Source organism: Rattus rattus, chromosome X (assembly GCF_011064425.1).
Source record: "Rattus rattus isolate New Zealand chromosome X, Rrattus_CSIRO_v1, whole genome shotgun sequence".
Classification (NCBI taxonomy): domain Eukaryota; kingdom Metazoa; phylum Chordata; class Mammalia; order Rodentia; family Muridae; genus Rattus; species Rattus rattus.
In genome coordinates, this window is record NC_046172.1 from 59,411,967 (window position 1) to 59,439,411 (window position 27,445).

At 42.0% G+C, this 27,445-nt stretch overlaps 1 protein-coding gene across 1 annotated transcript in view; it reads left to right on the top strand.

Moving 5' to 3' along the window:
• Snx12 (sorting nexin 12) overlaps positions 1–19,933 on the top strand; it is a 114,469-nt gene extending 94,536 nt beyond the window's left edge. Inside the window, 2 exon segments of the mRNA XM_032890487.1 lie at positions 15,523–15,590; positions 19,470–19,933. Coding sequence (XP_032746378.1) covers positions 15,523–15,558 — 36 coding nt within the window. The 3' untranslated portion in view covers positions 15,559–15,590; positions 19,470–19,933.
• Positions 19,934–27,445: the final 7,512 nt, after the last annotated feature.

The window sequence follows — 27,445 nt, forward strand, 5'->3', positions numbered from 1 at the left end:
CTAAATTTCCCATTCCATCTGTAGTCAATTCTCCTTGTTCGGTCCTTCTCTGTATGGTGCTGTTTATCAGCATATATTTGGTGCTCTGTAATTGTCTCTTTTATATTTAAAAACGAAAAGAACTGGGCATTGTGGTACAGGCTTGGATCCCAGCACTCAGAATACTGAGGAAGGAACACTCTGAGTTCAAACCAGCCTGGATGACTAAGAAAGACCCTAACTAACTAATCATAGATAGATAGGTGAAAGAAAGGAGAGAAGGAAGGAAGGAAGGAAGGAAGGAAGGAAGGAAGGAAGGAAGGAAGGAAGGAAGAAGGCATGCAGGGAGCCAGCCAGCCAGCCACGGGACTTGATACAGTTTCATCTCTTTTACATCTGGATGGCTATTTGTTCACTTGCCCTCTCCCTGAATGGGAAGTTTCATGAAGATGGTTGCATAACAGATCAGGGGTTGTGCCAAGTAACTTTTCTTTTCTTTTCTTTTTTTTTTTTCGGAGCTGGGGAACGAACCCAGGGCCTTGTGCTTCCTAGGCAAGCGCTCTACCACTGAGCTAAATCCCCAACCCCGTAACTTTTCTTTTGAATGGACGCTGCCTTTGTACAGGAGCTCCCAGTTCTTAAAATGTCTTCCCTACCCCTCCTCCTAAAGTCCCAAGAATAGACTGAGGAATGATTCTACCAAAGTTCACTCTGGGAACCAGGGAGCATGTTGGGGTTTCTTCTATAGGTGAGAGATTACTTACAGGAGTGTGGGAGCGCTTTTGGCCTAACAAGCTGCACTGGAAAGTCCACCTAGCAGGGGTGATTGCTTTCCCATAGCCACGTAGACAGTCCTCTCCCCTAGTCGTATTCCACCTACTTCCTCTACCCATCCTTCAAGACCTAGAGTCCACATATGATAAGGGCAGAACTGCATAGAGCTGGTTGGGAGGAACACTTGGACTGAAGCGAGGGTCCCATGACACACCCTACCTACCCTTTCTGTCTACAAGGGAAGGTAAATAGTCAACTGGACCAGATGTGATGGTCTTCTGAGATCAGTCCAACAGAACTCCTGAACTTTGGTGGCAATTTGGCAATTTGGATAGTCCCGTACAATACCCTCAATTATCACATTTTTAAACATTTCATTAGCTGTGGGAGATTAACACTCACACTATCTTAGCTTTTCCCAGACATATCTAGCTGTGTTTTACTTCTGCTTTTTTGTTTTAAAAACATATAGCCCAGGCAGGTCACAACTTGGGAGCCTTCTGCCTTAGTCTCCCAAGTTTGTGCCACCGCGTCCAGCTTGTTTTGTTTGTCTTTGACAAAAACCCTAGGAAGTAATAATTTGGTTCACTATGTGAAATATGTGGATATTCGGTGAAGGGCATAACAGGAGCCAATAAGAGCATTTGTTTCATGGGCAGGATTTCACTTCACTTCCTGGTTTCCAGCCTCCCTTAGTTTGACCTTGAGTACTTGCCAGCTCTGAAATGGCAGCCTCTCTGGGATTTTTCCAGACACTCTGTCCCATTCCATTTTGTTTCATCAGCTGATGTTATTTCCAATCTTCCAGAAGTTTGTTAAGTCCATTTTCTTCTTAAGGGCTTACTTATTCCTTCATTAACATTTTAATAGGATGCCCGAGGAGACTTAGATAAGCACATTCCTTCAGTCCAGCATCTTCAATTAGAACGCTTGTGTCTTTATAAAAGTGTAATGGATGTACTATAGTTCATCAAATGCCCAAGTGATGGATATTTGGGCTATGTCCAGCTCTTCACTTTTTCAAGCAATACTGTAATGGACCTCTTTTGTACATAAATCTTTGGGTACCTGAGCAAATATTTTTGTAGGATGGATGCATAGAAAGAAAAGTGGGGATTTTTACTATATGATTTTAGTCTTTAATCTAGTAACACACGTTACAAAGAAATGAATTTAGCATGCAATATTTATCAAATTAGTCTGACTAATATTTAATACCTTCCATGTAGTACATGCTTAGCAAATACTTGTCAAATAATGTGTTAATAACTAAAAAATGAGGATTTTTTCATGGTATGGTACTCTGATAGGCATGGTATAAGGTATGGTTTTTTTACCATTTAGAATTTATACTTTATAAGTGTTGAAGGTTTTCTTAATTAAAACAATTATCGTTACTGTATGTGTTCATGCTGTGCATGTGTGGGTGGGTGTGCCACAGGATGTATGTGGAAGTCAGCTTATGGGAGTTGGCTCTCTCCTTCTGTCATGTGGGTTTTGGGGATAGACTCGGGCCACAAGACTTGCATGCTACCTACTTTGTTGACCCAAAGATTTTCTTTTCTTTCTTTTTTTTTTTTCCAGAGCTGGGGACCTAACCCAGGGCCTTGCGCTTGCTAGGCAAGTGCTCTACCACTGAGCTAAATCCCCAATCCCCTTTCTTTTCTTTTTAAATATTTATTTATTTTATGTGTATGGGTGTTTTGCCGGAATGTATATCGATGTATCAAATGCACGCATAGTGCTCAAGGAGGCCAGAAGAGGGCGTACACCTGGGACCAGAGTTATAGATGGTTGGTCCTGGGCATCCAACCTAGGTCCTTTGGAAAAACCCCCAGTACTCTTAACCATAGAATTATCTCTCCAGATTTTCATTAAGACACTCTTAGAAATGAATATATATATAATGACATATATATATATATACATATAGATATATGTCTGTGTATACATACACACACATTATATACACAGATATTTGTTGTTGATAGTTTTATTGTTTGAGACAGGATCTCGTGTAGTTCAGATGCGGTTTCCCAGCAATCCTCTTGTACCTTTTGAGTGTGGATGTGGAAGCGGACATCGAAGGCATGTCATTCCTGTGTCTGTCACAGAAAAGAGTAACAGGAAATAAACTGGCTAAGGTGTTAACACTGTATCTTCATACTTGAAATCTGATACCTTGAATTGCTATTGGACTCTGTCGCTGTATGCCACTCGTTGTAGTTAAGAACGTAGATGATTTCTAGGGAAAATTGAAGAAAAAAGCTCCAAGTGTCTCGTGGCTTTCTTTCATAGCCTCATATTCATTCAGTTTCAATGCTGCTGCTTTCCGTATCTTACCAGAAGGTGGCAGGCAATGACAACAACTGCTGCCTGGCCAGCAGAAACGCTAAGATTCCAGGAACTGTGTGATGTGTTTGTTTCAGAAAATTCAAAAGCCACGAACAAATGTGCATCTTTGGATGGAATTCAGTTGGTAGCGTGCTGGCCTTACGAACACCTCATAAGCCAGATGTGGTGGAACGTAGTTCCAGCACGTGGACTGAGGAGGCAGAAAGAGCAGCTCAAGGTCATCATCTGCGACATTATGAGATTGAGGCCAATCTGAGCTACATAAGACGCTGTCTCAAAAAAAAAAAGTGAGGATCAGGGGAAATGGAAGAGAGGCTGGAGAGATGGCTCAGTGGTTAAGAGCACTGACTGCTCTTCCACAGCTCCTGAGTTTGGTTGCTAGCACCCATGGCAGCAGGCTCACAAGCATCTGTAACTCCGGTTTCAGGGGTGTCCATGCCTCTGGCCTCTGTAAGCATCTGCCCTTAGGTAACACACACACACATACACACACACACACACACATACACACACACACACACACATACACACACACACACACACATACACACACACTTAAATCTTTTTTTAAAAAAAGAGAAATATGGATCTTTAAATCCATTAAATACATAATTACTATCATTTTTGCTTTCCCTGAACCAACTAAATTCTTTTTAGCTAAATTTAATTCTTTTTTTTTCTTTTATAGCCTACAGTCTCAGAAGACAGGTCTGCAGTTAGTTTCCTTTTTATTTCCCCCTTGTTCAATGCATTCTGATCCCCAACATTCCAGTGGTACTCTGTTCTCGGTCCTTATTCACACTAATTAACAACCAGTAAATCTGTATTGCCTATTGAAAAAATGAGTAACAGCATCTTAGACAGTCTCTATCCTGTTGTCTTCTTTTTCCTGTCTTTTATTTTTTAAAGAAACAGAGTTATTGTTGGGCTCACACCTTTAGTCTCAGCACTTGAGGCAGAGACAGAGACAGGGACAGGGAGATCTCTGTGAGTTTCAGGCCAACCTGATCTGCATATCAAGTTCCAGACCTGTCACAACAAGGGGGGGGGGAGGAGGAGGAGGAGGAGGAGGAGGAGGAGGAGGAGGAGGAGAAATTTATTTTAAATAAATTCGCTTCACAGCTTTTTTTTTTTTTTTTTTTTTTTTTTTTCTTTTTTTTTTGGAGCTGGGACCAACCCAGGGCCTTTTCCTAGGTAAGCGCCTACCACTGAGCTAAGTCCCCAGCCCCCGCTTCACAGCTTTTAAAAAAAGATTTATTTTATTATCTGATATGTATGAATGTTTTCCCTGCATGTATGTATCTATACGATATATGTTCCTAGCAAATAGGCAGATTGAGACCAAGCTGGTCTAGGAGGTCAGAGGAAGGTTCTGGGTAACCTGAAATTGGAGTGGTTTGGACAATTGTGAGCTACCCTGAGGGTGCTGGGCACTGAACCTGGGTCCTCTGCAGGAGTAACAAGGGCTCTTAACCTCTGAGCCATTTCTCCAGCCCTAATGTTCTTTCTTTTGATGATATAAAAACACAGCTGTCACCTTGAATAGTATATGAGATAGTTTATTTTAGATGCAAATGTCAATGAATATGGCATGAAAACACAGATTTAAGTCACTCACCCAAATTCCAAATCCCATGTTTCAATGTGGTACTAGTTTCAAGAAAAGATTTTTAAAAAACAGCAATAGAGCAAAGGACATTATAAATCAAGACTTTTTTTTTTAGCATAGTAAGTAGCGGATTACAAGGACGGGAAATTGTTCTTCGGACGCGGAGGCCTTTCTTACAGGCATTCAGTGGTATTTGCTAATATTCTTAGCTTTTGAGTTGGTGGACGCTAGAGGTCTTCTTTTTACATTCTAAAAAGGACTTACCTAATATTCACAAGGATGCTAGGGCATACGCAGAGGTGGGCAATAAATAGCTAGAGATAGCCCAAGAGAAATTGTAGTTAGAAATTGTACCTGCGACATTTCCACCTCTCCGTAGTTATTGATGTTCCATCAATTGACCAGCCTTTCTAAGATGTTCAATGTAGGCATAACTCTTTTTCAGGAACTTTAATATTTGTCTGTTTGTTTATGGGAGTACTTTCAGAAGCTGACTATCCCCTTCCATCACATAGGTCATGGGGACTGTCTGTGACAAGTGCATTTACTCCTTAAGCTATCTTGCCAGTCCCATTTTAAGAACTTTCTTTCATGTTTGTTTGTTTGTTCATTTACTTAAAGATTTATTTATTTTATGTATATGAGTGCACTGTTGCTGTCTTCAGACACACCAGAAGAGGGCATCAGATCCCATTACAGATGGTTGTGAGCCACCATGTGGTTGCTGGGATTTGAACTCAGGTCCTCTGGAAGAGCAGTCGGTGCTCTTAACCTCTGAGCCATCTCTCTAGCCCTTCATGTTTATTTTTGAGACAGGCTGGCCTCAAACTCACTTTGTTCTCTAGGTTGTTCTTGAACTTCTGGTCCTTCTGCTGTCATCTCTTAAGTGCCACCATTATAATACACCTAATTTGTGTAGTATTGGGAATCAAACCCAAAGCTTTGTGCTTGTTAGACAAGCGCAGCTTCACACCCAGTCCTCCTTTCTATAGCTCTGAGTTATAATTCATATATTCCACAAGTCACTTTGTGAGTATTCTTGGCCTGTTCACAGACATGAGCAATCAGCGGAACATTTTAATCATCTCAGTTAGAAATGTCATATTCATTGGCAGTTGCTCCTTATTTCATCCCAACCCACCTAGCCCTTGGCAACTACTAATCTATTTTGTTTCTCTGAATCTTTTATGAACATTTCGTATAAGTGAATATATGGTCTTTTGTGATTGGTTCTCTTCACTTACTATACAGTTTCCAAAGTTCACATAGTTTATTTATTTAGAGAGGTATTATTTATTATTTTGGGTGCTTTTAAATTAAATTTTTATTTGTATTTTTTAAATTCACTTTACATCCCAAGCACTGCTCCCTCTGGTCCCCCTCACACAGCTTCTCCCCCTAACCCCTCTTCTCTTCTTAGAGGGTGAAGGCCCCCCTGAGTATCCCCCAGCCTATCGCATCGAGTCTATGTAGGGCTAGGTGCATCCTCTTTCACTGAGGCCAGACAAGACAGCCCAGCAAGAGGAACAGGATCTACAGACCGGCTTTAGGGATAGGCCCCACTCCTATTGTTAGATTCACATGAAGACCAAGCTGCACATCTGCTACATATGGGAGGGGGTCAGGTGCAGCCCTTGAATGATCTTTGGTTGGTGGATAAGTCTCTGAAAGCCTTAAGGGTCACTTCATGCCAAAGTCAATACCAGTCCATCCCAGAGTGAGAAGAATATACCATCAGGGTCTCTTACCAGCACCTTTCCTGTGGCCCACATTTATACCAACCAGGAGATACCCTCATTCCAACTCAGCTTGTGCTCTGATCTTAAGGACTCCAAATATCCCCCTGTGGCCATAAAATGCTTCATTTTGGTAGTTGCCAGAACCCTGCCATATACTGGCTCCAATCCATCCTGAAGTCTCCAAATCAACTCTTTGTCACCCCATTCCCTCTTTTTGTCCCAGGCACACAAAAGAAAAAGAAGCTTAAAACGTTAGTGACAAATCATTGAGTGTTTTCTTGAGACAGGGTCTTGCTATCTAGTGTGGTTGGCCTAAGCTCAAGGTGGTAGAATTCATTGCTATCTTGCTGTATTGTTCCACTGGAGTTCCTGCCTGGCTATAGGAAGTGGCCTCTTCAGGTTCCATATCCCCAGTGTTGTCACAGTTAAGGTCACTCCCATTGATTCTTGAGCACCTCCATTATCCCAGTTCTCTGTCCCATCCTGGTGATGTTCCCCGTCTTCTTACCCTATCAGTTGCAGATTTCATTCATTTTCCTAGCCATCTGGCCATCTCCCACCCCTGTCATTCCCCACATCTGATGCTGATTCCCCCATTCCCCTCCCCATCCACTCTCCCTCCCTATTACCTCCCTCCATTTGCCTCTTGAGACTATTCATTTATCTAATGTGTTTGTGTGCATGGGGAGGCACCCATGTGGGCATCAGAGAACAACCTTTGGGAGTCCTCTCCCTCCACCTCTCCCTCCCTCCAAAGGTCAATGGAACTGAAATTCAGGCTTAGCAACAATCACATTTACCCACTGACACCTCTCAATTGTTCTGAAGTTTTGACAGAGCTGTCCCAAAGGAGTACAGTGCTTTTAAGCTGTCCATCACCTAACTTGTGAACTGCTCCCACCAAAATTTTTGGCATTCATGGTAATGTTGATAAACAACCATTTACACTCACTTCCCCTCCCGTGGGTACACACTTTGGAGTACAATAGTACTGTCTTAGTCAGGGTTTCTATTCCTGCACAAACATCATGACCAAGAAGCAAGTTGGGGAGGAGAGGGTTTATTCAGTTTACACTTCCATGCTGTTCATCACCAAAGGAAGTCAGGACTGGAACTCAAGCAGGGCAGGAAGCAGGAACTGATGCAGAGGCCATGGAGGGATGTTACTTACTGGCTTGCTTCCCCTGGCTTGCTCAGCTTGCTCTCTTATAGAACCCATGACTACCACCCCACAATGGGCACCAACCACAATGGGCTGGGTCCTCCCCGCTTGATCGCTAGTTGAGGAAATGCCTTATAGCTGGGTCTCATGGAGGCATTTCCACAACTGTGGCTCCTTTCTCTGTGATAACTCCATCTTGTGTCAAGTTGACACATAAAACCAGCCAGTACAAGTACTATCATAGCTGAGTCATGTGCCTGTAACCCTAGGACTCTCCATGGCAGTAAGAAGAAGATCTTGTAGTTGCAGATGACCCACATTTTAACAGTTCTTTCTACTATAAGTCTCTGTACACACACACACACACACACACACACACACACACACACACACACACACAGATAGGGAAGTGCTTCAGAGTCTTGCATATTGTGGTAGTTTATAAATGCTTGGCCCAGGGAGGGCACTATTAGGAGGTGTATCCTTGCTAGAATAGGTGTGCCACTGTGGCACGGGCTTTGATATCCCAATGCTTGGCCCAGGGAGTGGCACTATTAGAGGTGTATCCTTGCTAGAATAGGTGTGCCACTGTGACCACAGCTTTGATATCCTAGTCCTAGCTGCCTAGAAGTCAGTATTCTGATAGCAGCCTTCAGATGAAGATAGAGACCTCTCAGGTCCTCCCACACCATGCCTGTCTGAATGCTGCCATGTTCTCACCTTGATGATAATGGACTGAACCTCTGAACCTGTAAGCCAGCCCCAATTAAATGATGTCCTTATACGAGTTGCCTTGGTCTGTTCACAGCAGTGAAACCCTAACTAAGACAAAAGTTGATACAAGAAGTGGGGTATTGCTGTGATTAGCCTGACCATGTTTTTATTTAGAAGAATGTGGATTTGGGAAAGTTAGATTTGGAAAGCAATGAAATGCTTTAAATGGGGCCTGATGGGCTATCCTAGTAGGGCTATGGAAGATTTTGTTACTGAGATGATTCGAATTGGGCAGACCTGGCCCAAGAGATTTCAGTAGAGAATTTCAATATGTGGCCTAGAGACTTTTTCTGTGGTACTTGGGGGAAAAATGTGGCTACTTTTACCCCCATGTCTGAGACTCTGCCTGAGGCTAAGGAGAAGAGCCTCAAATTAATTGCATTGACAAAGGAAGTCTCAGAAACCCCATCTTAGACTTTGTTCTCTGGTTAAGTCTCATGAAGAGCATTTAAAATAAGAGTAGCAAGCTAACAAAAGAAAAATATAAAATATATGGTTCTAATATTAAAGGGGGACTAGGAAGTGAAATGAAGCTGAATCCTTTGTTCAAAGATATTAAATTGAATTGAGGGAGTGGTGACCTTGGGGGCAAGATCCTACCTAAGTTTAAGTCCAGGCAAGGTAGTATAAGCTTTTAATCATAGGAGGCGAAGACAAGCATATCTCTCAGTTCCAGGTCAGTCTAGAACCGAGCAAGTTCTAGGTGAAGAAAAACTTAAATCCATGCTTGATGGACCACACCTTTAATCCCAGTACTTAGTAGCCAGGCATGCAGATCTCGGAGTTCAGTCTACAGAGGAAGATCCGGGACAGCCAAGCTTAGGCAGCGAAGGAGTTGAAAACAGAAAGCTGGTGATAATATAATAGAACAACGGGGCAATGTGCCAGCCTCAGCAAGCAGCAGAACCCAGCAACTTTGGCCACATGCCTCTGGCTTTAGAGTCAAGAATAGAAGGGACCACTCAGACAATTGATGCTGGTTTGCTAGAGCTAAGGAATTAGTGGTGATTAAGAAGAGACCAGTATCACTGAGGTGAAATCTTCTGGGAAGTTATTTTCTGAGAACACAAAGAAGTTGTGTTCCAGCGTTAGCCAAGGTTGACCTCCTACAGCAGCTGTACTTGGTAATGTGTAAGAGTCACAAAGGCGGTAATGGTTTTGAAGGCTTGAAGGGGTCATGAAAAGCAACTGAGACTGAACTGAGCATTATGAGAGGCAAACCCCTTGCACTTGACATCCCTGGACTGAGGGGGTCATGCAAAGGAGTTGAGGCTTGGCACCATGAAGAGAGCCTATGAGGGGCTATTGGTGAAGTCTAGTTGTAGTGGAAGACCCCAGTGTATTGGAGATGCCAGTACCATGGGATGACTGCCAAGAACAACAGGGGAAGTGGAGTGAATCAACGTGAGCTTAGAGTGCTACAGAGGGCAAAGCTGAAGAAGTGACACCAGAAGATCATGTCTGGATGCAAGACATTGCAAAAAGAAGCTGTAACACTGAAGTTGCCTTGGAGACCCCAAGATGTTTGAGATGCCAGAGAGCCATGGACTATCTGCTGAGCAAAGCTGCTAACAGAGAGGGGGACCAGCCCAGGAGAAAGAGTTTGTTGTAGTCAATAAACACGAAAAAGGAGTTGGAGATCTGAAGACTGCTTTGACATCAGACATGGAGATGCAGAGTTTGTAGTTTGCCCAGCTGGTTTCCTGTCTTTGTTCAGGGATTACAGTTAACTGGATGGATCTCAGAAGAGACCATGAACTGTGGACTTTTAACATTGCTGAGACTGCTATACATTATGGGGACCTTGGAAGTTGGACTAAATGTATTTTTTAATATGCCATGGGTAGGTATGGCCCCCCAAGGCTAGTTAGTATGTTTGAACAAGCCTATGGGGGCCAGGAAGTGAAATATGATGATTTACATATTAAAGTTTAGCCCAGGGAGTGGTGCTATTAAGAGGTGTAGCCTTGTTGAAATAGGTGTATCACTGTGGGCATGGGCTTTGATACCCTAGTTCGAGCTGCCTGGAAGTCAGGGATCTGATAGCAGCCTTCAGATGAAGATATAAAGCCTCAGCTCCTCCTGTACCCTGCCTGCCTGGATGCTGCCATGTTCCCATCTTGAGGATAATGGACTGAAGCTGTAAGCCAGCCCCAATGAAATGTTGTCTTTATAAGAGTGAAAAACAAAGAAAAGAAAAGGATCTGGGTGAAAAACGGGAAGTCTCAAGGATGTGCAAGAATCAATGGGGGTGACTTTAACTGAGACTTACAGCACTGGGAATATGGAACTTGAAGAGGCCATATCCTGTAGTCAGGCAGGAACCCCACTGGAACGATAGGGACACCAACCCACCCTCAAAACTTTCCATCCCAAATTTGTCTTATCTATCTAGTTATTTTTTGAGCAATGTTTTCCTGTGTAGGTCAGACTGGCTTTGAAATTGACATCCTTTTTTCCCAGATGCCTGAGTGCTGGAACTACAGGCATGTGATTGCGTGGCTGTACTATATTTTATTATCCATTAATCAATTGACAGGTGCTTAAGGTCATTTATTTTTAGCTATTAGAGTAATGAGGCTCGAAACACTGGGTATGTTTTGTGTGCATTTTTCTTGATTATATACTTAAGAGTAGAGCTGGGTCATATAATAATTCCACATTTAGCATTTTGAAAAGCCACCAAGTTTTTTTTCATAGTGTACCATTTTACATTTCCATGAGATCATTCCACGCCTTTAAGAATACTTGGTATTTTTTTAACATAGCCATCCTAGTGGCTTTATGGTTTTAATTTTTAGTTTCATAGTAACTGCTGGTATTGAGCACTCTTTCTTGTTCTGTTTGGCTTTTTATACATGTTTTTGAAATGTATTCAGATGCCTTGCCAATTTTTAAAATAGATTAGTAGGAGAGAAGAGGGAGACTGGTCACAATCTTAAGGAAGAAGTAGTCATTTTACTTTTATTGTGGTAAAATATGTATAAAACAAAACATGATTTTAACCATGTTTTTAACTGCAAGTACATGTGCCACACACAGCATGTGCCTAGAGATCAGAGGAGAATGTTTGGAAGTGAGTTCTTGCCTCCCACCTTCCACCTTGCAGGGTCTTCTCCTTGTTTTTGCTTTTGTGCAGCAATGTACTCTGGGTTGGACTGGCCTGCGAGTTTCCACCTCCCTTCTCCAGGTAGGTGTGCAGTGAATGCAGATGTGCACCACCACATCTGGCTTCTTATATAGGTTCAGGAGGTCACGTTCAAGTCTTCGGTGATGATTCATCTCCCAGGCCCTTTAACCATTATTTTAAAATTAATTTACAATATATTTTATTTAGTATGCACACACCTGGGCAATGACATGCATGTAAAGGTCAGAGGACAACTTGCACTTGCACGCTCTCTCCTTCCATAACATGGATTCTGGTGGACTGAACTTGGGTCTCCAACTTGGCAGCAAATACCTTCTCTACCTGCTGAGGCATTTTACTGTCCCTTCTTAACTATTTTAAAGATTTATTTATTTTATTCATATGAGTACACTGTAGCTGTCTTCAGACACACCAGAAGAGGGCATCGGATCCCATTACAGATGGTTGTGAGTCACCATGTGGTTGCTGGGAATTGAACTCATGACCTCTGGAAGAGCAGCTGCAGTTTAAACCTTCTTGAGCCATCTCTCAGCCCCTTCTTAACTATTTTAAAATGTGTAGTTCTATATTATTAAATTTCGTGCCATTACATTTCATAACAGTCACGTTGTCATAAAACTGTTACCACTGTCCATTTCTGGAATGTTTTCTTTTTCCCCAGATAATTTATGTACCCACTACATTACTGTCTCTCAATCCCCTTCTGTGTTCAGCCCCTGGCAACCACCATTTCTATTCTTAATGAATTTGACTATTTTACAAACCTCATAAGGGGAGGAATAATGCAATATTTGTCCTTTTGCTACTGGATTATTTTCTGTAATAGAATGTCTTTAAGCAAATCAAAACAACCCCTGAAATTCCACCTCACAAATGTCTGAATGGCTTATAAAAAAACGTGACAACAGATGCTGGGTGAGATGTGGAGAAAGAGGAACACTCCTCCATTGTTGGGTGGGATTGCAGACTGGGTACAACCATTCTGAAATCAGTCTGGAGGTTCCTCAGAAAATTGGACATAGTACTACTGAGGGACCCAGCTATACCACCCTGGGCATACCCAAAAGATGCTCCAACATATAACAAAGACATGCTCCACTATGTTCATAGCAGTCTTATTTATAATAGACAGAAGCTGGAAAGAACCCAGATGCCCTTCAACAGAGGAATGGATACAGAAAATGTGGTCATTCTACACAATGGAATATTACTCAGCTATCAAAAACAATGACTTTATGAAATTCATAGACAAATGGATGGAACTGGAAAATATCATCCTGAGTGAGGTAACCTAATCACAGAAAAACACACGGTATGCATTCACTGATAAGTGGATATTAGCCCAAAAGCTCAGAATACCCAAGATACAATTTACAGATCACATGAAGCTCAAGAAGAAGAACAAAGTACAGAAGTTTCAGTCCTTAGAAGGGGGAACAAAAATATTCATAGGAGGAAATAGGAAGACAAAGTTTGGAGGTGAGACTGAAGGAAAGGCCATCCAGAGACTGCCCCACCTGGGGATCGATCCCATATACATACAGTCACCAAACCAAGACACTATTGTTGATGCCAAGAAGTGCATGCTGACAGAAGCCTGATATAGCTGTTTCCTGAGAGGCTCTGCCAGAGCATAACAAATACAGAGGCGGATGCTTGCAGCCAACCATTGAACTGAGAAGGGGGTCCCTAATGGAGGAGTTAGAGAAAGGATTGCAGGAGCTGAAGGAGTTTGCAACCCCACAAGAAGGACAGTAATATCAACCAACCAGAGCTCCCAGGGACTAAACCACCATCCAAAGAGTACACATGAATAGACCCATGGCTCCAGCTGCATATCTAGCAGACGATGCCCTTGTTGGGCGTCAATAAGAGGAGAAGCCCGTGGTCCTTCCAAGGCTTGATGCCCCCATGTAGGGGAATGTCAGAGCAGGGAGGGGGAAGGGGTGGGTGGATAGGTGATGGAACACCCTCATAGAATCAGGGGGAAGGAGATGGGATAGGGGATTTATGGACGGGAAACTGGGAAAAGGGATTGCATTTGAAATGTAAATAAAACATATCCAATAAAAATGTTTTGTCTATAAGTAGCATTTGTCCATATTTCTTTCTTCTTGATGGGTGCTTATGAACACCAAGGAGAGGAGAGAACACAGCATTGCATCTTATAGTGACTGCTTCCCTAACCTGTGTTTGACAGATAAATATTCAGAACCCTCCTGGCAGAAACTAATGGAGCCAGAATTTATAATCCACGAATGGTATAGGCTAAATAGATTTCCTAGGGTAAGGATTATCTTCACCAGCTTCTCCTTTTCCTGAGGTCTTTATTTACTTTATGAAGGTGATCCTTTAAGAATTAGGGAAGAGAGGTCAATGTAGTGGTGGATACCACCTTTAATCCCAGTACTCAGGATGCTGAGGCAGGTGGATCTCTGTGAGTTCAAGGCCAACCTAATCTACAAATTGAGTTCCAGGACAGCCAGGAGTATGCAGAGAAACCCTGTCTCCAAACAAACAAACAAATAAAAATATAAAAAAGGAAAATATATGAAGAAAGAAAAAAGGAAGTTTGATATCATGATCTTTAGCATAACCCAGAGTAATTCTCAGCTGTAAAAGAGGGGCTCACACCTCAAGTACAGCTGGTACAAAGGAAACAATTCAGATAATGATGCTGCACTCTACCACCGGAAAGGTAGTGTTCTATGTAAGTAACAGAAATAATGGAAACTAAGGCTTTATTTGTGTATTACTAGGATTGATCTTAAGAGCAGACTGGAATTTCCTAGAATGCAAGGAAAATTAAATCCAGACACATTCATATTGGATAAAAATAGTGCATATCTAGTTTCCTATTCATTTTGAAACATCATTTTATAATAATGAAATCTGAAACAGAACAATACTTACTCCAGCTGAGTGCGATAGCACATGCTGCAAATCCCAAATACTTGAGAGGCTGAGGCAGGAGGATTGGAAGTTTGGGATTAGCCCTGTCAATCAGACTCTTTCTCAAAAACAATTTTTTAAGGGCTGGGAAATATATTTCAGCGATAGAGCAATTGCCTAGCCTGCCTGAGAATTTTGGTTTAATTCCCGGCACTGTAAACAAAACATAACATGACTGAAGGTGTGTGTCAGTGATAGAACATTTGCCGAGGATGCACCAAGACTTGAGTCCCCAATAAACACCACAGTAAGCACTACAATAAATAAATAAATAGAACCGGGAGAGGGAAAAGCAACAGAACTGGCTACACTTTTTTTTTTTTTTAGATTTATTTATTTATTTTATGTACAGCATTCTGCCTGCATATGTGACTGCAGTCCAGAAGAGGGCACCAGATCTCATTACAGATGGTTGTGGTTGCTGGGATTTGAAATCATAACCTCTGGAAGAGCAGTCAGTGTTCTTAACCACTGAGCGATCTCTCCAGCCCCTACACTTTAATTACATGTGACATTTTAAAACTCCTGCACTCTCAGAATTGGCTTTTTTTTTTTTTTTTTTTTGAAGCTGAGGACTAGGCAAGCACTCTACCACTGAGCTAAATCCCCAACCCCCAGAATTGGCTCTTTTAAGTAAAACGATGAAAACAAAAAAACATCTCCCCTTTTAACTAAGTGCTGTACCACCAAGCTGCATCGCCAGCACCGAAACAACTTTTGAAGCCTGAAAAACTAGAAATTATATTCAAAGGTGTGAACACTACCATCTCCTCCAGAATTCTTACTTTTACAGTGTCATCCATTGTGCTGTATCTTTTGCCATATGAGCACAAAGCCGCCATCTGAGTGCCTTCAGATTCCCTTGAAATATTCATTGGTGCGTTTAGACCTCGCTGCTGCCTTTCAGGGGCTGCTCTCGCCCCTTACTGCTCTTGGCTGTAACTTGCATATTTCTGCCTTTTCTTCAGACACAGCTGGTTTAGCCAAGCCTGCCACTCACACCAGGTGTTCTGTCTCTTTCTTCCAGGTCCTCGGGTTACACTGGCTGCTCTCCATGAGGTAAACTTGCAGAGTCTATAATTAAATAGACAAAAGGTAGGTGAAGCACAATAAGGCGGTTCCTTAGAGGGTTAGCATTCCTAATGTAGCATCAAGAGTTTATTAGAAAGATCAGAACTAGGAAGATAGACTAAAAACTAGGAGGTGATTAGAAAGAGAATAACCAGGTCCCCTCATAATGATCAGCACTTAGTAAGATGCTGGAACTCTAACGATCTTGGCGTTTGAGTAGACCTGCCTCATGAAGGAAATGAATGTGTGCTCATGGCTCGCCTTTAATCTAGGCAATGCTGTGCTAGGCACACTGAGCAGGGAACTACATGGGAGTGAAAGGTGAGTGGGGTGGGTTCACAGAGTGCTACTTGAGGCTTTAAGGAGTTCACATATACTATCTTCTTGGCAGTTTGGAGACAACAGGGAAAGTAAAGAGACAGGTAAATAGAGCTCAAAATGCCAGAATTCTTACTGAGGAAAATTCCTGAAGGGACACAGCTTAAATGCATGGCCAAGGGCCATCTTTATTTGTAACAGTCTCACTATTTCACTATTTAATCCAGGCTGTCCTTAAATTTGGATTCTTCTGATTCTGTTTCCAAAATGACTGCCAAGTAGGTCTTTTAAATCTCTCTGGCATGAATAAAAGAGACTTAGTTAGGCAAGATGGATCACCAGAAAGCTTGGGCATATCAGAATGGACTCTCTAGAGACAGGGTGATTTAAGTAGTGGGGACCAAGAAGAACCGAGCCATTCAAAGACTAGATTAAAGCCAGTAGACTGGTCCCTTTGTTGCTCTAAAGATCCCAAGGGCACAAAACAAAAAGAAGTTGCCACCACAGCAGTAGACACTGCTCTGCTCAGAGCTGCGGAGCCCTGTTCCTCCGTGTTCGATGGGGCTCAGCTGGGGCTATGCATAAAATCTCTCCTGCAGTTCTGCGTATTACCCAAGCCTTACCATTTGTAGTACCCTATAACCTTGAGATGCACGGTGATCTTAAAAAGCAGAGGCAAGGGTTGGAGAGGTGGATCAGTGGTTAACAGTACTTCCTGCTCTTCTAGAGGACCTAACCTAAGTTCAGTTCCCAGCACTTATGTTAGGTAGCTCACAACAATCTATAACTCCAGCTCTAGGGAAGGTGCTGCTTTCATTAGCACCCAGTGCTTGCAATGGCAACACACACACACACACACGCCCACACACACACACACACACACACACACACACACACACACTTTTTAAAAAAAAAAAAAAAAGCAGGGCTACCCCAAGTGATTTTTTTGAGACTTTGCTACATGGACAAAGACAAATAGAGTGAAGAGATTTTTATTTTACTTTTAAAATGTAATTTGTTTTTCATCATGTGTGTGGTTTGTGTGTGCATGGGCATATGTGTGTGTATAGATGAATGTGTGTCTGTGTGTGGTTGTGTGAGTATATATACTTGAGTGCAAGTATCCACAGAAGCCAGAGGCATTGGATCAGATCCTTAGAGCTGGGGTTACAAGTGGTTGTGAGCCATCTGACATGGAACTGAACTCCAGGTCTCAACTGGTTGAACCATCTCCATTCTCTTTAGAATTTTTTTTTTATGGGGCTGGGGATATTGTTCAGCTTGCCTGCCTAACATATATAGAAGGCCTAGATTCCATCCCTGTAACAATAATAAGGGAAAGAAAGACAGAGGGGGAGAGGGAGAGGAGAGGGAGGGAGAGGGAGAGGGAGAGAGAGAGAGAGAGAGAGAGAGAGAGAGAGAGAGAGAGAGAGAGAGAGAGAGAGAGAGAGAGAGAAAGTGAAAAAGAAGTCATTTCAGTGACTTGAATTTTATTGAGACAGGTCTTTCTGTGTAGCCCAGCCAGGCTGGCCTGAAACTTACTGTCCTTCTGACCTCAGCTTCTTAAGTGTTCAGATTACAAGGATGTGTCCGTCTTCAAGATCACAGGCTTTTTGGATTCTAACTACATAGCATACATAAACCTGCAAAAGTTCCACTATTGAGAAAAGAAGCCTCTTCTGCTTTGCATCAGGAAAAAAAATGCAAAATTGCTATAAGGAGAGGGAATAGGACAATCATGAGCCATTGTTTGAATCTTGTTCCTAAGTTGTGGTCTTTCCTTGAAAATCTCAGCTTCATAAGCCAAAGCAATGAGAAAGTACCATTTAGGGCTGGAGAGATGGCTCAGTGGTTAAGGGCATTGGCAGCTCTTCCAGAGGTCCTGAGTTCAAATCCCAGCAACCACATGGTGGCTCACAACCATATGTAATGGGATCTGATGCCCTCTTCTGGTGTGTCTGAAGACAGCTACAGTGTACTCATATAAAGTAAATAAATAGATAAATAAATAAATAAATAAAATCTTTAAAAAAGAAAATAAAAAGTACTGTTCAATAGTCTTGAAAAATGAATTGGCATTTTAAGGCAAGGAAGGGCATTTCAGATCAAAGAAAATTTTGCGGGAAGCCTGGATGGCAGAAAACTGAAAATGGAGGAAAATATCTTACAGGGAAGCTGTCGTAAAATAGCATAGTTTCTTTTTTAATTTTAATTTTTATATGTGTGTGTGGTGTGTGTTCAATTGTATGTTCTCGTATGTGCGGGGCAGGTGTGTGTGTGTGTGTGTGAGTGTGTGTGTGTGTGTGTGTGTGTGTGTGTGTGTGTGTGGTGTGTGTGTGTGTGTGTGTATGTGTGTGTGTGTGTGTGTGTGGTGTGTGTGTGAGAGTGTGTGTATGTGTGTGTGTATGTGTGTGTGTATGTGAGTGTGTGTGTGTGTGTATGTGTGTATGTGTGTGTGTGTGTGAAGATGACCTTGAGTATTTTCTGGATCACTCTCACTTTGTTCTGGAGCTTGCTTCTGCATTTGGCTAGACTAATCAAGCTAGCTTGTCCTGGGTGTCCTCCAAGCACTGGGTTTACAGTGGTGGGCTGACTGGGTGATCAGAAAGCTGGTTCTCCTGCTTGCATAGTAAGCACTTATCCACTGAGCCCCAGGGCATTTTCTTAACGGGGTAAAGAGACTCCAAAACTAGCCAAACTAGTAGTAATTACACTTGCCTCCCAATCCTTTTTTTTTTTCATACAAAGTCTCACTGTGTAGCCTACTGGCAGGCCTGGAACCCACTATGTAAACAAGGCTGGCCTTAAACTCAGAATGGCCCACCTGCTTCTGCCTCCTGAGTACTGGTATCAAAGGTATGCACCTCTGTGCCTGGTTTACTTGCTCTATCTCAAAATGAAAATAAAACTAGGGTGCTTGTTGCTGCCACAATTATTTAATATTATTGTCTTGGGGGTTTTGCCAGCACAATATATTTGAAACAGCAATAAGAGGAATCCATATTTGAAAAGATAAGAGAAAATGTCATACAAAGAGGCTCAGATGATCTGTGATACAAAATGGTATTTCCTGAAGGTATTGGAATTGTCAGTAGGGAAACACACATTCCAGCAGAAACCAACAGTGCACCCACTAGGGAGAGGGCTGCAGAGTTAGCCAACAGCAAAAACAGGAAGTCTAAATGTATTGCACAGGTTTCCTGTTGAGAATTATGATTCTAAGATAAATTTACTTTTTCATTTTAAACATTTATCATCATCATCCTTGTCATCATTTTTTCATGTGTTTGGTGTGTGCATCTGTGTGTGCACGTGTGTGTGTGTGTGTGTGTGTGTGTGTGTGTGTGTGTACATGTGTACATATGCCATGGAGCTAATCAGCAGACAACATTAAGGAATTGTTTTTTTTTTTTTTCCTTCCACTGTGGGTTCACTGATAGAACTCAGACCATCAGGCTTGTGAAGCAAGCACTTTCACTTTCTAATACATCCTACTTCCCCTATATTTACTTCTGTAGCTTATTGGTCCATTGCAGACCAGTTCAGTCCTCAGAATGTCTTTTCAAATCGAATGCTTTCTTTCAGCATGTCAGCGAGTTCACAAGGTCAATGCTACAGTACAAGATGGAGTCAAGATCACAGAATGACATCACCACTGTCATCTTTATTTCATGAAGTATGAACAAATCAGTAGAGATCCTATTGTCACAGTCCAGCTTTGACACGACTGGGTCTGACGTAGGAGGTGCAGGATCGGCAGAACATATGGATGCAAGAACCTTCTTGATAGTTCAGACAAGTTCTCTCTACTTTATCCCCACTCCCACCCCCTGCTTATACTCCTCAGCAAAATCTCTCAAGCAGTATAAAAATTCCAGTGTGGTTATATTCTATTTTTCTTTAAGTGAATGATTACAATGAGTTCCCCAATACCTTTATGTAATTAAATGTTTTACATATAACAGGTGACAAAAATATTCCTAAGAACCCACATACATTCGTATCTAAGCAACTTGTTATAGATTAATAAAGAAATCAAGTAAAACATTTTTCTCAGTCAGTTTCTCTTATTGGCAGGCTGCAATTTGCAGTTACAAAGAAAGGATCAATCATCTTACTATTTACCTTAAAAAGTAATCTTATGCACACCTCTAACCATAATCCCTGACACCTGTAGCCATTAGTGACCACCAGATGAGACCCAATTCCTTGCATGCTGGCCCCTCTGGGGAGACCCAGCAGCAGTGAGCGCCACTCTGTCCACTCCATTCCATTTCTCAGGCCAACCTGTTGCTGCCAGAACCAACCAGGTAAGATCCACTAATCCCAACCCCACTGCCTGTTGGGTCCCTGGCAAGCCCAGCAGCTGTGGGGTCTGCCCTGTCCCCTGTGCCCTCCATCTTCTGGTTCATACCTCTAACCACAATCTCAGAGGCCTGTAGTCATTGGTGACCCTAAGTTGGGACTCTTACCCCAATTCCCTGCCTGCTGCAGCAAACCCAGCAGCAGCAAGCTCTGCCCTATCTCCTCTGAACCCCATTTCTCAGGTTACAAATTTGCCTGCCTCCTTGGAGACCTGCTGTTGCACAAGACAAACAGAGGCCTACAACTGTCAGGAACCACCACCAGCTCTACCTGCATTCCCGGAAGCCTGCTGACATCAGGAACTTCCAGGCCTGCCATTATTAGGGACACCCAGATGGTTAAAGGTCAGTATAAGAACACAGTCAACAAAACCAGGGCAACATGGCACTACCACAACCGAGCTATCCTACTGCAGTAAGTCCTGGGTACCCTAACACACCGGAATTCCAAGAAAATGACTTTAAATCCAATCTTCTTAAGATGATAGATGTCAGGCTGGAGAGATGACTCAGCACTGACTGCTCTTCCAGAGGTCCTGAGTTCAAATCCCAGCAACCACATGGTGGCTCATAACCATCTATAATGGGATCCAATGCCCTTTTCTGGTGTGTCTGAAGATAGCTACAGTATACTCATATATAATAAATAAATCTTTTAAAAAAGATGATAGAGGTCTTTAAAGAGGAAATGAATAAATCCTTTAAAGAGGTACAGGAAAATACAATCAAAGAGGTAAAAGAAATGAACAAAACTGTTCAAGACCTGAAAATGAAAATAGAAGCAATAAAGAAAACATAAACTGAGGGAATCCTGGAGGCAGAAACCTAGGAAGAGAAGAGGAACAACTGATGCAAGCTTGCATCACCAACATAACACAGGAGATGGAAGAGACGATCTCAGGCATAAAAGATACAATAGAAGACATTGATATATAGTCAATGTTAAGCAAAAAAAGTTTCTAACACAAAACATTCAGGAAATTTGGGACACCATGAAAAGACCACTAAGAATAATATGAATAGAAGAAGAAGACTCCCAATTCAAAGGCCCACAAAATGTCTTCAACAAAATCATAGAAGAAAACTTCCCTAACCTAAAGAAAGAGATGCCCATAAACATACAAGAAGCCTACAGAACTCCAAATAGATTGGACCAGAAAGGAAACTCCTCCCATCACATAGTAGTCACAACACTAAATGTACAGAACAAACAATATTAAAAGCCACAAGGGATAAAGGCTAAGTAACATATGAAAGCAGACCTATTAGAAATATACCAGACTTCTCAACAGAGACTTTTAAAGCCAGAAGATCTTGGGCAGATACCTTATAGCCTCTAAGAGATCACAGATTCCATGCTAGACTACTATATCCAGCAAAACGTTCAAATCATCATAAACAGAGAAACCAAGATTTTCCATGACAAACCAAATTTAACAGCGCCTTCCCCACAAATCCAGCTCTACAGAGGAAAATAAAAGAAAGACTCAATATGAGGAGAGTAACTGCACCTTAGAAAACACAAGAAACAGATAATTCCACACCAGCAAAACTAAAAGAAGGAACACACACACACACACACACACACACACACACACACACACACACACACACACAGAGTACCACCACCGATATCAAAATAATAAGAAGTAACAATCATTGGTCATTAATGTCTCTCAACATCAAGAGTCTGACTTTCCCCTAATAAAAAGGACATGGGCAACAGAATGGATGCTAAAACAGGATCCATCATTTTGTTGTATATAAGAAATATACTTCAGCAACAAAAGATAGAAATTACCTCAGCGTAAAGAGCTGGAAAGGGTTTTCCAAGTAAATGGACCCAATAAACAAGCTGCAGTAGCCATTTTAATATCTAATAAAATAGACTTTCGACAAAAAATAATCAAAAGAGCTGCAGAAAGACACTTCATACTCATCAAAGGAAAAATCCACCAAGATGACCTCTCAAATTCTGAATGTCTATGCCCCAAATTCAAGGGTACCCACATTCACAAAAGAAACCTTACTAAAGTTTAAATCACACATTGAACCCCACACATTAATAGTGGGAGATATCAGCTGCCAATTCCCACCAATTGACAGGTCATCGAAGCAGAAACTAAACGGAGAAATAATGAAAGTAACAGACTATATAAATTAAATGGACCTAACAGATACCTACAGAACATTTATCCAAATACAAAAGATTATACCTTCTCCTCAGCACCCGTGGATCCTTCTCCAAATTGACCATATACTTGGTCATATAGCAAACCTTAGCAGATACAAGGAAATTGAAATAACTCCTTGTCTCTTAGCAGACCACCATGAATTAAAGCTGGACTGCAACAACAGAAAGCCTACTGTACAACTGAATTCTACTCAGTGATCGTTGGGTCAGGGAACAAAGAAAGAAAGAAATTAAAGAATTTCTAGAGTCCAATGAAATGAGGGCACAACATACCCAAGCTTATGGGACACAATTATAGTGGTGCTAAGAGAAAAGTGTATAGCACTAAGTGCCCTCATAAAGAAACTGGAGAGATCTACACTGACAACTTAACAGCACATCTGAAAGCCCTAGAGAAAGAAACAAACACACCAAAGAGGAGAAGAAGGCAGGAAATGATCAAAATTGGGGCTGAAATCAATAAATTAGAAAGAAAGTGACCAATACAAAGAATCAGCTAAACCAAGATCTGGTTCTTTGAGAAAATCAATAAGATAGACCAACCCTTAGCCAATCTAACCAAAAGACAGAGACATAGTTTCCAAATGAACAAAATCAGAAATGAAAAGGAATACATAACAACAGAAAATGAGGGAATTAAAAAAATTACTAGGTCTTACTTCAAAAGCCTATACTCCACAAAATTGAAAAATCTAAATGAAATGGATGATTTTCTAGATAGATACCATTTACCAAAGTTAAATCAAGATCAGGTAAACTATTTATCCAATACTACAACCCCTAAGGAAACAAAAGGAGTCATTAAAAATCTCCCAACCAAAAAAGAAAGAAAGACAGAAAGACAGAAAGAAAGAAAGAAGGAAAAGAAAAGAAAAGGAAAGAAAAGGAAAGAAAAGAAAAGAAAAGAAAAGAAAAAAAGCCCAGGGACAGATGGTTTTAGCACAGAATTCTACCACACTTTCAAAGAAAAGCTAGTACCAATATTTTTCAAACTATTCCACAAAATAGACACAGAAGGAACACTGCCAAACTCATTCTATGAAACTACAGTCACCCTGATACTTAAACCACACAAAGACTCAACAAAGAAAGAATTTCAGACCAATTTTCCTTAAACATTGATGCAAAAACACTCAATAAAGCACTTGAAAACTGAATCTAAGAATATATCAAAGGCATCATTCACCATGATCAAGTAGGCTTCATCCCAGGGATGCAGGGATGGTTTAATATACAGAAAACCATCAATGTAGAAAATTGGGAATAGTTGTACCTTAAGACCTAGCTATACCACTCCTGGGTATATAACCAAAAGATGCTCCACCACCCCAAAAGGACACAGGACACTTACTCACTATATTCATAGAGACCTTATTCATAATATGCAGAAGCTGGAACAACCCAGTTGCCCCTCAACTGAAAAATGGATACAGAAAATGTGGTTCTTTTACACAATGGAATACTGTTCGGCTATTAAAAACAAGAAGTCGTGAATTTTGCAGGCAAATGGGTGGAACTAGAAAATATCATCCTGAGTGAGGTAACCCAGACCCAAAGGACATACATGTGAGTATGTACTCACCAATAAGTGGATATTAGCCTGAAGCATAGAACTCCAATTCACAGACCCAAAGAAGCCAAACAAGGAGGGCCCGAAAGGAAGATGCTTGAATCTTTCTCAGAAGGAGAAATAAAATGATGGATGGAGGGAGGGAATTGGATGTGAGAGGGGATGATGTGTGCTTGTTTGAGGGGAGGACCAGGTACCTGTAGGGAGAGCAGGGGAGAGAGAACTGAAATCAGCTGTGGGCAGGGCGAGCATCTCTATGACTCCACAGAGACCAGAGATGGGGTGTGGGGCAGTGAGGTTCCAGGGAGTCTATGGGGGTGACTTTGCTGAGACTTGTAGTAGTGGATGTGGCATCTGAAGTGGCCATATCCTGTAGCCAGGGACAACTCCCAGTGGAGTGATAGAGACTCCAACCCACCCACAAAACTTTCAATCCAAATTTTTTCCTGTCTACAAAAAATGCAGGGACAAGGGTTGGAACAGAGACTGTAGGAATGGTCAACCAATGGCCCAAGTTGAGACCCATCCCCTGGGCAAGCACTAATCCCTGACATTATAAATGATACTCTGTTATGCTTGCAGACAGGAGCCTAGCATAACTGTCCTCCGAGAGGCTCCACCCAGCAGCTAACTGAAACAGATGCAGACACCCACAGCCAAACATTAGATGGAGCTTGGGGACTCTTTTTTTTTTTAACATTTATTTATTTTATATATGTGAGTACACTGTTGCTGTCCTTGGACACAGCAGAAGAGGGTATCAGATCCCAATACAGATAGTTGTGAGCCACCATGTGGTTGCTGGGAATTGAATTCATGACCTCTAGGAAGAGCGGTCAGTGCCCTTAACCAATGAGTCATCTCTCCAGGCCCCCCTTTTTTGCTTGGGGACTCTTAAGGAAGAGTTTGAGAGAAAGATTGTGGGCCCCAAAGGGGATAGGAACTTCACAGGAAGACCAATAGAGTCGACTAACCTGAACCCTTCAGGGATCCCAGAGACTGAACCACCAACCAAAGAGAAAGCATGGGGTGGACGTAGGCCTCCTGAACATATGTGCAACTTGATCTTCATGTGGTGCCCCAAGAACTGAGTGGGGGCTGTGTTGAATCTGTTGCCTGCCTGTGGATCCCATTCCCTAATTTGTAATGCCTGCAGTGACTTGATGTGTGTCAGAGTGGGGTGAGACGGGGTGGGGGGTGGGGGGATGGGGATGGTGAGGGTGGGGGGGGGTGGGGGGTGGTGTTGGGGTGGTGTCCTCTTCTCAGAGGAGAAGGAGAAGGGGGATGGGAAAAGGAGCTGTGTGACACAGGGACTGGGAGGGGGCAGATATTCAAATGTAAGGTGAATAAATAAATAAAATAATGGAAAAATGTAATTTATATAAAGACTCTTTAAAAAACCACAAATCTAAACACACACACACACACACACACACACACACACACACACACTCACACACAAATAAAACCAATCATTATTACTTTAAATCCTCAACCAAAGTGCACACCTACTCATTAACAGTTTTTATCAAATCATATCAGGAAGCCAAGGGTAAAAATGGGTATAAGAAATTATTCATCACCTTGATCACAAGCCCAGCATTTTAGCCAGTACTAGTCTGGCTGCCCTTGTTCTTGTTTCCTGACCACAACTATTAAGTGTGTGTCTTTCTGAACTGTAAATTGTTCCCCAAGAACATTCTAAAAATGGATCTTTTTTTTTTTTTAAGAAATCAACCTTTTCTTTTTTTAAAAGATTTATTTTATTTATGTAAGTACACTGTAGCTGTCTTCAGACACACCAGAAGAGGGCATCAGATCCCATTACAGATGGTTGTGAGCCACCATGTGGTTGCTGGGATTTGAACTCAGGACCTCTGGAAGAGCAGTCAGTGCCCTTAACCGCTGAACCATCTCTCCAGCCCCTAACAAAAGAATCTTAACCTAACAGTTTACATCTCTAAATTCTCTCTAAGGGTGGTGGTGATTGAGTCATTAATCTGCTCCGCAAGCAATGTTTGAAAAAGATCAAGCACTATTATTTAAGTGTCAGAGATACTGCCCAGTGAGGGGCTGGAAGCCCTCTTAAGAGTTTTCATACAACTCGTAGATTAGGAGGGGCTCAAGGGCAAAAAGCACAGCAAAACTTCACAACAGCATGAAGTCCTTAGGTCCCTTAGTCCTTAGGCCTCTGCCTCTCCAAGTTTGTGCTAATTGGTGGCCTACATTCTAAGAGTTCTAAAATCCTATTTCAAGTTCTAAGGTTCCTCTTTCAAGGCCTCCAACAAGTGTTACTGTTTCAAATAATGAAACATGTCCTCACCATGTCATGCTTTAAGCCTCTATAGCTATCCATCACATAACTGAACCTTCGCAACTTCAGATAATGCAGAAAGTTTTGCAGTCATCCTGGCAGGAGAGAAGTTATTCTAAAAAACACCTGTGCTGCTTCCCTTGGCTGTCAGACTATTGAGACAATGAATTCCAAGGAATGGAATTCCCCCCCACCCCCCAGGAATCTCACGCTGGGGACAGCCAGAGGGGACTTTGTCTTTCTGGAAGAAGTAACTTGTCAGACCACTTTGCAGGAGAGACTGAGGCTGAACCCAAACCTTGACCGGGACTGCTAATATATAACTCTTGATGTCGACTAAAGCCTAAGTAAAACTCACCGAATACTCTGAAGATGGGGGTGGTGGCTGACACAGGGCATAATTGTTCTTCGCCCCAATGTAGCACATTGAATGAATCCCTTTTCTCTCCTTCCCACGACTAATTGTCTCTTTACCTTTCATTGAAGAGCTGGTTGTGGCTGCCAGGGTCCTCTAGGCATTGGCCTTAAAATCTCTGTTAATAGGTTCATTGTTGCCAACACTGGAGTGAGTGTTGGGAGGAAATGAGTAGTTACTAGGAATGGGCATAGGGTTTCTTTTGGTGATGAAAACATTTTTAAATTGATTGTGAAAGGGCAACATAAACCCCATTTGTCTCCATTTAAGGACCAGGCCTGATTTCAAAAGAGGCTGTAAGACACCAACTCCAGGAATAGAGCGTAAGTCCCAGAAAGTAGGCCATAAGACATCAGTGCTAGGAACAGACCATAAAATCCAGAACAAGATCATACCCCCACCCACCCATTACAAAAAAAAAAAAAAAGAACAGCCTGTGGATAACCATAAAAATGGGGAAATATCTTATCTCAGAATGGGCCATCTGCACTCGACAGCCCTAGTTTATAACAAGGTTGAACGGTCGTGACATAGGAATGCAGACCACTGACTATAGTGACCCCCTCCCACCAGCACCCACCAAGGAAATTTTAGATTACCTATCCTTCTAGAAAGTCCCTCCCCCTGCCCCTGTTCCCTATAAGAAGGCCTGTGTGCCTTTGTCTGGGCTTGCCATTTCCAAGAATGGTTGGCCCCCACATGCT